This window comes from Leptonychotes weddellii, chromosome 5 (assembly GCF_054177405.1).
Source record: "Leptonychotes weddellii isolate Sample4059 chromosome 5, ASM5417740v2, whole genome shotgun sequence".
Taxonomy (NCBI): domain Eukaryota; kingdom Metazoa; phylum Chordata; class Mammalia; order Carnivora; family Phocidae; genus Leptonychotes; species Leptonychotes weddellii.
The window spans coordinates 26,303,909-26,316,413 of NC_138373.1; the positions used below are offsets into that span (position 1 = coordinate 26,303,909).

Genomic DNA, 12,505 nt, shown 5'->3' on the forward strand with positions numbered 1-12,505 from the left:
CTCTTGCATGTAGCTGTCCATTTTCCCCAACACCATTTGTTGAAAAGACTGTCTTTTTCCCATTGGATATTCTTTTCTCCTTTGTCATAGATTAACTGACCATAGAAGTTTGTGTTTATTTCTGGGTTTTCTATTCTGTTCCATTAATCTATGTGTGTGTTTTGGGGCTGATTCCATACTGTTTTGATTACTACAACTCTGTAATATAGCTTGAAGTCTGGGATTGTGATGCCTCCAGCTTTGTTCTTATTTCTCAAAATTGCTTTGGCTATTCAGGGTCTTTTGTGGATCTATATGAAGTTTAGGATTATTTGTCCTAGTTCTGTGAAGTTCACACAAACAAATGGAAAGATATTCCACGCTCATGGTTTGGAAGAACCAGTATTGTTAAAACATCCACACGACTCAAAGCAATCCCTATCAAAATACCAACATTTTTCACAGAACTAGAACATTATATATAATCCTAAAATGTTAACGGAATCACCTTTTCTGAGTCATTTCTTGCAGTTTTTCTTCCTTCACGAAAGTCTCTTCTCTTCTTTCCCTGCCTCTCTTTCTGTCCTTGCTGTGAAGTGCAGAGCCCCACTTGATCCATAAGAAACTCATGGAAACTCTATATCCTTGGCCAAGTTAACGTTTTTTCTATTCCTGATGCTACTTAGATTTGGTTTTGGCCTTCGCTATAGTATTATGACTTCTTTAGGAAGCTGTACTAAGATGTACTATCAGCTATGCTAATAAATACTAAGGGATTATTGATACTCTGACCTAAAGAAATTCTGATATACACAAATGAAAGTGTGTTGAAAATAATGCAAATGTTTTCCTTAAACTTGGCTTTTTGTAATCGAGAAGTTACTCCTTCACTTTTAAATTCTTACCTAAAAATTATTTATATCCCTGGGGAATGTTTTCTTTCCTTCAGAAATGATTTATTGATTGCTATGTGCACACTGTGAGTCACCGGTCAAAAAGGGAGAATTCAGTACATTTGGGTGTGGGGGTGGAAGGAAGACAGCTAACATTTTTGCATCCCTGTTCATACTGAACTGTGGAAATCATTATCTTGGTATGAATCCTGACAGTTGCCCTCTGAGGTATGGAGCCTGTCATCCTCATCTCACACATGATGAGACCCAAGGCTCAGAGGAACCAAGTGACTCACCACTCACCAAGGCCACATGGCTTGTAAGGGGCAAGAGCCAAGGACCAAACCCAGGTTTCCTAGACTCCACCTCCAAACCATGCCTCATGTGAGGGGTACAGAAAGTTCTGGAAAAGTCTCACTAGAGAGGCTCATATTTGACCAAGGGGATCCAGAGAAGGTGGGTTTCATCTTTTTTTAACAGGTTATTGGGGGATATTTGTGATTTCCCCTAAAGCAGGATCCCTCTGAAGTTTGGAAACAAACATCCTATTACTATGTGTAATTCACAGCTCTTCCCTGTAGATTGCTTGTAGAAAAGGTCTCCTTTCCAAGTTTTGAGTAAGCCTTTCCTTTAAGGTGCTTTTTTCTATATGGTCATTAGCTAATTGAACATTCTTTGTGTCTGACTCAATCAGTATATGAAGCATCGTGATGAAATGCCCTTTGAAATTCAGGAATGGGAGACACTGTGCACCCCAGTGTGTTGTAAATCCATGTTCTGTGGATCAGGACAGCTGGGAGAAGTCACCCAGGGAACTAGGACCTTAATTTGTGACCAGGACCCTGTAATGAGAGGCATTACAGTGAGCTGGAACAGTGAGTTCAAATGCAGACGCCCCCACTGGCTGTGAAACCGAGGTAGTATGAGTACAGCTCTTAGAACAGTGCCTGGCGCAGGTTAGTATTGGCTGCTCTTGAGTATCACAGTAACCCCAAGTAAGTATGAATGGAAAGAAGGGAACATTAGTGGCAGCTTTGGGGTTTCTAGAACGCTGGTTAAGGAAAGTAGTGATGAATTAGCCTTGGTTTATGGAGTCCCTTTGAAATGGTTTATCATGTTCAAGGCCATAAAGGATTCGTCCTCCCTGTTTGTTGACATGGGAAAAGAACTGACCAGTGGGGTCTTAGAGGGGATTATGTAAGTCAACACAGATGCCCACAGTCTGGGTTCAGCTAAAGAAGCAGCATCGGTCCATCACCCCTTCAAACCAGGAGCCCCAGGGCCAGCCCAGACCAGCGAGGAGGCAGACGCTGGAGGTGGGCAAATGCCCAGCACCACCGAGGGAGGGGCCTCCTAGTCCCTGGTGCCAGGCAGGACCTGCTTCTCCCCTCAGGAGCTCTCCCTGTGCGGACCAGCCGGCTGACACCTTCTCCAAGCAAATTCCACTGATCCTAGAAATTGGGATTGCTTGGAAATGCAGCTGCCTGACTGGCCTCTCCTGAATCTTCTTTAAACCTTGGGATCCTGGGGCTAAAAGCCCCTTTTTAAAAAACAAACTAACAAACCAAGAAAACACTTTAAAACAAAATGGAAATATTACATAAGCTTGGAAAAAGGAAGGAAGGAACTTTTAAAATGTAGTATTAAGGGTTTTGAACCGAATGTGGAAGTCCCCCTCCCTCCTGTGTCCCAGATTTAAGCAGAGTTATAGTTCTCTTTATGTCTTTGAAGAAGTTTTATCCATAGTATATGAATATGTGTGAGCCTTTTAAAAATTTACATGTGTTTTTTTCCTCCATGTCTTACCTTTTTAACTTAATATATTAATGATTTTTCGAGTGTATCAATGTAGATCTACCTCTCTTTTATTTTTATTTATTTATTTTATTAGAATGAATTATAAAGCTATTTCAGTGAGATATGGAAATTCTAACCTCTTCCACAATACCATAGCTACAAGTAAAAATGCGCACCAAACTTGGCATAATTACAAGGAGAAATGGATCAGTTCACAGTTACAGCGGAGACTCAACCAAGATTCCCTGAAACTGACACGGATCAGTAGGCCAAAAGCAAGGAGTAACAAATGACACAGGAGACTTGAATCACACCATAAACAGGTTTGATTGAGGGGAGATACGAGGAGCTCCGTATTCAACATTTAGAGAATGTACATTGTCTACAAGCTCACACAGGACATTTAGAAAAATGGGCATATACTTGGCTATAAAGGAGATCTTGCCACTGTTAACTTTTTATAGTTGTAAGTTCTGAAACAGTTTTGTCTCTTGCCTCTGTTTCTTTCCTGAGTTAGTTCTACCCATTCCTGCTTCACGTCCACCTATTTTATCACCATCTAGACTGAATTCCTCTCTGTGTTAGGTTTTCCTTCTTAACTGCAATTGCTTTGTAAGGACCCTTTTTGCTTTCTTTTAAATTCATGATGGACACGGACTATTGGGTATAATTTTCATCTGCTCATGGCAAGGTTTTTCAGGTGAGTTTTCATCATCTCTAGGGAAGTTGGGCTGCTCTTCTCTGTCATCCTTTTCCTTATGCTGTCTGTGCATAATGTTGAGCATGTTCCTCAGGACTAATGTGGTGCAGGAATCCTGTTGTTTCCCCACCTTGTTTTTCTCAATAATGCTTCATTAGCATCTGATACGGACAGTGTGCATCCATCATTTGCTGGGCCAGCTATCTGACTCTCCAGTTAGGAGGGAAGGATTTGTGTCTCTGGCTCACAGCTTGCCCCAGTAACGAAATCAGTGCCTTAGACATAGTACTCAATAAATATTTGTTGAATAAATTAGCACAGAGGAGCTCAAAAAACAAAACAAAGACAAAAAAGAAGACAGATCCCAAGGACGCCCGGGTGGCTCAGTCGTTAAGCATCTGCCTTCGGCTCGGGTCATGATCCCAGGGTCCTGGGATCGAGTCCCACATCGGGCTCCCTGCTCAGCAGGAAGCCTGTTCTCCCTCTCCCACTCCCCCTGCTTGTGTTCCCTCTCGCTGTGTCTCTCTCTCTCTGTGTGTCAAATAAATAAATAAAATCTTAAAAAAAAAAAAAGATATGGAATTGAAGTGGTCATTTCAAATCCCATTCATTAAAGTTTTAATACATTATCTCCATACTGAATCCTGTGTGTCCGGGGTGGGGGAGTGGGGTGGGGAGACACACTTAAGACATTGAGCCCTTGCATTTTTACACACCGTTAGTGGAATATAAAGTACCTCTTCCCCTTATGGGCGGGGGGAGTGGGATTTGGCAAGATGCATTTGCCAGTTGATCTGGCTGTTCGGATTCTAATAATTCTCCCCGTAAGGGTGCTCGTGCAGTCTGCAAGGCCACAGGTATGGTAAGAATAACTATAAATAGCAGTTGGTTTGGGACTAGTGTTCAAAGCTGGGTCCACACACATGATGACCCACTGAGATGGGACAGAAAAGCTACAACTATTTATATTTTTCATCTGAATAAAAGAAATGAAACCTTACTAACATTTAATATTAGAATAACTCCATATCATCACTCAGTCAGCAGTGTTTGGTCACATGACCACTTGGACACTGAATTCCCAAGGCATCCTGAGAGAATGGGGGCAGACAGAGGCTCCCACCTAAGTTACTGATTTGCTTTTAACACACAGCTGCTGTTTGCAGTTTCCACATGCGGGTCGAGTGTGTTTCCAGACCGTGCTCTCTTACCTCATGTTCGTAAATGCATGGACAGCCGCGGCTGTCTCAGACGTGACCCTCACTCTTGCAGGGATGCCCTGGCGGAAGGAGCAGACCGCGGACCTGCAGCGGGTGCTCGCGCGTGTGGACAGCGACATCCCGCTGGTGCTGGTCAGCGGCAACCACGACGTGGGCAACACCCCCACGCCCGAGACGGTGGCGGAGTTCCAGCGGACCTGGGGGGACGACTACTTCAGCTTCTGGGTCGGGGGCGTCCTGTTCCTCGTCCTCAACTCCCAGTTCTGGTACGATGCCTCCCAATGCCCCGCCCTGAAGGAGGCGCAGGACCAGTGGCTGCACCAGCAGCTGAGTATCGCGGGCCAGCGCAAGTGCCAGCACGCCATTGTCTTCCAGCACATCCCGCTGTTCCTCCACAGCATCGACGAGGACAGCGACTACTTCAACCTCACCAAGTCCGTGCGGAAGGAGGTGGCCGAGAAGCTCATCAGAGCAGGTAGTGACCCCGGGGCCCTAGGGGCTGGCGGGGAGGGCTGGCTAGAGAGGAGGCTTCCAGATCCTTCTTCCACCTCCTGCAGCCTGGAGAAGGGTGGAGAGGATGGGGCTTTGGCCAGAACTAGGTTCTGTCCCCACCTCCACCCCCCACTGACGGTGTGGCCTCAGACCAGCCCTTCCAGCCTCAGTGTACTCATCTGTAAAGTGGGAGTAGCAGAAGGAGCTCTGTCATAGGGTGGCCGTTAGGATTAAAGGACAGGGGGCCTGTAAATCATTACAGTAGCCCCTGGCCTACAGGTAGTAAAGTTGTGGCGGCTGCTGAGGATGGGGGTCCTGCAGGGAGGCAGTCACTGGGGGCAGAGGGGGTCTGACTGCGGCTGTACTGACCGCAGGAGAAGGGATGATGCCAGAGGCATCTTTTCTCATATCTCTGTTGAGCAGGAACTTGCTCAACGGCAGGTGATCTTTAAGAGCCCAGCTTTCCGCCGGTGTTAGATGTAACCCTGGGAAGTCCTGGGACATGGCAAGTCCTGGAGCCTCCTCATCAGTTTTCCTAGGATGAGGACTGAATTCTCCTCCACCAGGAGAGAGAAATGTATTTAGTCTGGTTTAACCCACTGTCACTTATCAGCTGATGACGTATTTGACACGCGTGTGCACACACACATGCACACACACGCACACGATGGTGTACTGGTCCGCACACCCTCCCTCTCCCCTCCTGGCAGCACCTGCAGTGTTGCTCTCATGAGAAATGGGTCGTTCTAAGCCGCTTCCCTGCGTGGCCAGTGACTTGGCAGGATTCCGGTTCTGACAACTGTTGTGTCTCTTGTTTTGGTTTTAATGCCTCCTTTCAGATCCTTCCAGAGTGTACTTCATCAAACGCTTCTAACATTTAAATACATCCGTTTATTTGTTAGGAGGTAGGGAGAGGGAGGTGGTGGCCTGACCTGGTAGCAAGCATTCGTTTAAAAAAAAAAGGTCTTGACACTCTTCATCTTTGAGCGTTAAATGTGTTCGCATTTCCTTAAGAAACGTACAATAGGCCCTTCTGTATTTTTGAGACATTTTACAAAAAGCTTGCATAATTGGAGACATTTTCCAACTGTTCCATGGAGATGAAGTTGGAAAACTTGTATTGAGGTCTTTGAAATTTCGTGCCATGCTTGAGTTGGTGCAGAAAACCATTTTGATGACAAGGAAATGAAGTGTCACAATAGCATCAGCACCACCATGGAGACTATTTTGTAACAGAGAATAATGCCAGAGAGAACATTTAATGGCAGTGAAAAGGTTCTTTTCATATCAAACGTTAAATGATGCAAATGCCATCCCCGTGACTGCTCTTTGTTCTCTGCTCCTGTCAGCCACATTCCTGAGTGGCATGTGGTTCTGGGTTTCCCATCGCTGGAGGACCACATGCAGCCCACACGCACCCCCAGATACGGAGACCTGTAGACCCTTAGAAAGAGAGAGCCACAGCTGTGACAAGGCAGCCCCTCGGGGGACGCCTGCTGCCCACCCACCAGGAGCCTGGCGTTGTATTCAGGATGCGCCAGCCACCTCCGCTTCAGGCCTGCAGCTCTGCAGGCTCAGGAAGGATTTGTCAGCACACCCAGAGCTGGTCTGTGTCTTGGAGGTGGGCTCCGGTTGCCCCAGCTCACAGATGGATAGCTACCTGCAGGATGCCAGGTGACTGATTTAGAGCGAGACTGAAACCCTCCCCCTCAGCCCCAGCAGCAGTCTCTTCCCGTGGGCCGGCAACACGGGAAGCCAAGTGATAATCAGGAGCTTGCTTGCTCAGCATGAGCCAGAGCAGAGGAGCTAGTCGTCTTGTTCCGCTCTCAATGGCTTCAGGCTCCGGAACGCTGACAGAGCCATCTCCAGTAGGGCCTCCTTGCCCAGAATACTCTTGATATTCCTAGTGCCTTTAGCATCTCTCCAGACTGTCCACTTCTTGAGGCCACCATCTGGGTCATAGCAGCAGCTCCACAGCGCCCCTCCCTTCTGGGGTCCCCCCACCCCCAGGACGCGGCCAGCTCCCCACTCTTCCCCATGGGGTCTGCCTCTTCCATTTCACCTGGCCGGCTACTCAACTTCGGCACCTTCTGTAGGAGGTGCCCCCAGCCCCTCCTGGGTTCTTCCTCAGCTTTCCTTGATCCCAGCAGACTTGTATGTGTTGACTCATCTCAGTCGCCCAGTAGACCTGGCTCCTTGAGTGTGGGGATGCAGCTGTGGTCGTCTCTGCATTCAGGACACCTGGCTCCAGTCTTAGCTCGTCATCAGCGCTTCACTAGTATCTGTGGAGTGAGTGAAGAACCGACATGGCCCGTTTACTTGTTTAGCACCCACCGTATGCCGGGCACAGAGCAGCCCAGGTCCATGCTCTCACGGAGCTCCCAGGCCAGGCTTCTCCAAGGTGCCTTCCAAGTGCCGAGCACACATCCCACAGCATCCAAGCCCCTCGTTCTGGGGTAAAGCCACTTGTGTGCCTCTGCCATGATCCACTTGCTGGCTTCCCAGGGCCACACAGCAGCCCATTTCTCTCTTCCCACGTGGCCCCCACTATACCTGCCACGCACCTTCGTGTATGAGAAGGCATCCTCTTGGTCCTTGGCCTCAGGATCTTCACCCAAGCCAGCTTAACCAGGCAAAAGCAGAGAGATGGGTGCCCTTCCTGCTGTCACCTGTCAGTTTTGGTGGCTTATCAAACCAGGCTCTTTGCCCTATGGCCTCTCAGACCCACAACAAACCAGGGGCAGTATTGGGACGAGATCAGAGGCCAGATGTGGACCAGCTCGGCGGCGGGCTGAGTGACCTGCTTGGTTTGGCAGCATGGGTAGGTAGGCTGTCATGGGGAATGCATGCACCCATGACTCAGTAATGCAGAAGATGGCTCAGGTTACAGAATGTAATTCTTGGACTCATTTGGGAAAGCCAGAAGTTCAAGTGACATTTTGTAAAATACATTAATAAAGGACCATGATAAAACTGGGGGTAATGGTGCTGTTTAATGTTGCCCCCAGCTTTTCCCCCAGAGCAGTATTATTCCCTAGTACTGTTCCAGTCTCATTTATCTCCTTGTGTTAAAATGCCAGCGCTCAAAAATACGTCAAAAGCTCATCAGAATATCAGGGTAGCTTTTAATTATGATAATTGTGTTGTTATAAAATATCCTTTTAAAGAGCGCATCCCTCCTCAAACCACCATGGAGGTAAAACCCAGCTTCCTTCCAGCAAGCTTAATGAATAATTCTGAATCATTGTGTGGGATGAATAAATGATTTAATAACGAACATCAACAATCATCTCTCATTGTTGCATTAATTTTTCAAATGGGATGAGGTAAATGAGGAGGAGGGGTGTTACCGTACAAATGGGCCACTGTGTGCATGGGGACGCATTCTATGAATCGAAGCCTGCGAGCTTCCCTGGTCAGGTTTCCCTAGAAACGGATGCATTCTGTTTCCACTTGTGAAGCTCAGTGAAAAACCTTCTTTGTGTGCTACAAAGGCGTCATCAATAGCCGGTGCACATAAACAGTTATCAGGGCGGGACAGGTGCACAGATGCTCAGCAGTACCCCTTATTGTCGGTCTTCCTCTGCTCTGCCCAAGGATAATCAATTTCATCACATCCACAGGAGGTAGAAATTGGTTTTCCCCTTAATTCACCTGATAGCTAGTTGAGTTGCAAAGACAGATAGTAGATAATGAAATCATGGCTAGACCCGGCCATTGTCTCTGTCCCTCATGCCTTTTCCAGCAAAAGGTTAATATGTGGCCCAATTAATAAGGATTCCAATTTAAAAACTCAATCTTAAAAAACAAAAGTCTGGCTCTTTAACTGACCCCGTCTCCCTTGATGTCTCGATACCTTTTCCTTTTCCACTCTCAACATAGAGATGAGAACTGTGTAGCCAGGAGCCCAGAGCGAATCTGGCAATTACGGAAACTTCCAATAAGTTGATCTTTCCTGAAAAAGTTAATGAGTAATTTCACAGAAATAGTTTCATCTCCAGTATTTATGCTTTAAAAAAAAAAAAAAAACTGGAGAGAAAGAGATCTTAGCCCATGGTTACAGTTTCAGAATTTCAAAGTTTCAAAGAACAAAAAGATCAGGTTTCCAGGATCCACTTTATAGGAAAAAATAAAACATCAGATCCTACTCTAATGTCTTACTGAGTTGTACTGAAATTATTTGTTTATATCCTGATTCCTCCAGCTCTGTTCGCCTCTGTAAACCTAGCCCCTCGCCGAGACTGTCGTGTAGGGCCCCGTCGATAAATAAGTATTGGTTAAGTGGAATGGAATGAAATTTGATTCACATACTTACCAGCAGAATCGTAGGTAATGTCCATATTACCTATGGATTGGTGTTTGCCAACTGACTTTTGGATTGGAAATGTATCACCTAGAGTGGCGGTCAGTAAACGTTTTCTGCAAAGGGTCACACGGTAAACACTCTGGGCTGTGGTCTCTGTAGCGACCCAGTGCGGAGCTCTGCTTTTGTAGTGTGGAAGCACTTACGGACATATGTAAGCAAACGGGCATGGCTGTGTTCCCGCAAAACTCTATTTACAAAAGCAGGCCTGCAGACCGTATCTTTCCTGCCCTTGGCTTAGAGAAATCGTCATGTTACCATGAGGCGCCCATGCCCTCCCCTGAAGCCATGTCCATGCTGTGCATGTGTCTAGCTCCAGCGTGCTTCTGGTGACCCCACTGTGGCAGCTGCCTGACTCACTGGAGGGTCTGCCCAGAGCAAGCCTCAGGGTCCTCAGTGGAGGGCACGCCTGGGTGAGGCCCGTTCTGTTGGAGGCCCGTGACATGAAGTGGGCGTACGGGGTGGGAGGTGACATGGGGCATTTAAAATCTAGTACTTCAACATGTGTTAGAAAAAATATAACTAGCTCTTCAAGTTAAAGAAAAATATTATTCAGTAAGTGATAGTACAGGTAGCCTCTGGGTAAGGCAGAACTTGTGGTGCAGGGGTGACTTGCGGTGCAGGGGTGACGTGCGGGCGGGCGGGAGGGATGAGGCCCTATCACATCACAGGGCAGCAGGCAAGCTTGGGCTTCAGATGGACCTGGATTCAAATCCTTTGTTGCCACTCGCCCAGCCACGTGGCCTCACATAAGCTGCTGAACATCTTTCTGCCTTAGTTTTCTCACTTGTTAAATGAGGCTTCTGGTCCCAACCTCACAGGGTTGGTGTGAGAAGCAGATAAAGTGAGGCGGGGACAGGGTATGTGCTCCATGCAGGGTTGTTGGTTGTTAGATGACCCAGTTGTTAGATCGCGTGCCCACAGCAGGCAAATCTGCTTTATGCAGGTCTGGCTTTATCCTCCCCTAAGCACTTCTCACCCTGGGGCGCCGGCAGGAGGGGCAGGGTCTTCTCGCAGGGGGGTGCTTGAGAATCTCCAAGCAAGAAGAGGCATGTTTGCTAACGAGACTTTGTAAGTTGAGAAAAAAAAGGAATTAGCAACTCTTTTCATAATACAAACTGCAGGAAGTGAAGCTAGACAGAACGTCTCTTAGCTCCTGGGATGTGCAGGAAGACAGTGTCTCAAGGAGTCTGAGATTTTTCAGGGCGGATGAGGAATACATGTTATTTTTAGTTTTATGAAAAGGGGGTACTAGTTTAAAAGGGGGGAAGTGCTCCACTCTATGGAAAATTCCTGTGGAATTTGGTGATAGAATTCGACTCCTCATTACTTTTTCTAAAGCACATAGCACACCAGTTAATGTATTGGTAAACACACCTGTGAGGGCATAATTTCATACTCAGGTTTTCTGAATCTAGCCAATGTGTCCACAAGACTGTGGCAGTCATCTTTTGATGCCCTCTCTTTAAAGATTTTATTTATTTATTGAGAGAGAGAGAGAGCACCCGCGAGCACGGGGAGAGTCAGAGGGAGAGAGAAAAGAGAGAGAATCCCATGCAGACTCTGTGCTGAGCATGGAGCACAACTCGGGGCTCAATCTCATGACTGTTAGATTACAACCTGAGCCGAAATCAAGAGTCAGATGCTCAATGACTGAGCCCCCCAGACACCCCCACGATGCCCTCTGTTTAAAATGCATTTTAAACTATCTTAGTGGTTGTTTTTTTTAACCAACTCTCAAGCAAGACCTCATAAACTCTCCTTTTTGAAGCATCCGTGGACTCCAGAGTTTCTGGGAGCCTATCTGCTTGAGGAATTTTATCCTCTTAAATTCAGATTTGGTCCCGAGTTCATGTTCCCAGGTTGGGTCTGTTTTCCATTTTGACCAGTCCACCGTAAAACATCCTGCTCTAGACATTTGATGTCTGTGCCTCATTCCCTGCAAACCCAGATAAAGGACCAACTGCCGAAGCTGCATCTAGCAGAAAGTGATGGGTTACATTTCTCGCTTCGGAGGTATCCTTAACAGTTGGGCTCATTAGCGTCGAAATCAAGTCCTGATTGTAAATATTTATAAACCGAGAATCTGGTGCATGTCAGTGTTGTGCTGCCGGTTCCCAGAGTTAAGTCCACATTTATTCTTTCAACACGTAGCGCGGGCCTGGGCGAGGCACTGAGGGTAGGAAGAAGTGGAGCAGACAGGTCCCCCCTCTGGTATCGTAGCTACCCTGCTCGAACTGAAAATGACCAGCCTTGTTGAAAACTCCCATTGCGACATTTCAGAAAGGAGGCTCAGCAACAGGAAACCGTAATGACTGTTTGAGTGTACGGAATCAAAATATTATAGCCTCTCTTTTTAGGTCATGTCTTAAAAATAGCAATTAGTGTCACTTTCAAATGAGCATTGGGATTCCTTTGTAAAATTGAAATATCCCTCGCTTAGCTAAACACTCTTACTTACTTCCAGTAGTAGTTCAAGTATTTTTAGTACTGGACTTGCTTGCATTTAAGAGGTATCTGCCCCCAGGGCGCCTGGGTGGCTCAGATGGTTGAGCGTCTGCCTTCGGCTCAGGTCATGATCCCAGGGTCCTGGGATCGAGTCCCGCATCGGGCTCCCTGCTCCTTGGGAGCCTGCTTCTCCCTCTGCCTCTCTCTCCCTCTCTCTGTCTCTCATGAATAAATAAATAAAATTAAAAAAAAAAAACAAAAAACTGCCCCCACTGTGGCCAACGATATAAGTGAGAACGTAGAATACTGTCATTTAAACCGGAAGTCGCTTTAGTTTTGTAGTTGTTTTTTGTTTTGTTTTGTTCTTTAATTTGACTTAACAAAAATGTTTGCGTATGGATGATTCATTTGGAAGTGAAAGAATGGCCCCCCTTTGACAAGCCTCCTAGTGCAGGCATGGCGCTCTGTGCCCCTCGTCACAGCGCCGAGGAGCCTATGACCCTGTGGGCAGCGCAGGTGAGGAGCCCAGCACACAGACGCTTTCTGGCTCTGAGTCCATTCTAAATTTAACTTACAGACACATAAGAGGAAAGGAAAGAGCTTCTCGCAGCTG

General features: G+C 46.8%; 1 protein-coding gene across 3 annotated transcripts in view; it reads left to right on the top strand.

The window, feature by feature from the left end:
* The window catches only part of CPPED1 (calcineurin like phosphoesterase domain containing 1), a 102,052-nt gene that overhangs the window by 62,727 nt on the left and 26,820 nt on the right, over positions 1–12,505 (top strand). For 2 of the 3 annotated variants that reach the window (XM_081820006.1, XM_081820007.1), the window contains exon 3: positions 4,642–5,064. The exons of the other annotated variant lie outside the window; for it this stretch is intronic. In XM_081820006.1, the coding sequence (XP_081676132.1) occupies positions 4,642–5,064 (423 nt within the window). The remainder of the gene's footprint in view (positions 1–4,641; positions 5,065–12,505) is intronic. 3 annotated transcript variants of the gene reach the window in all.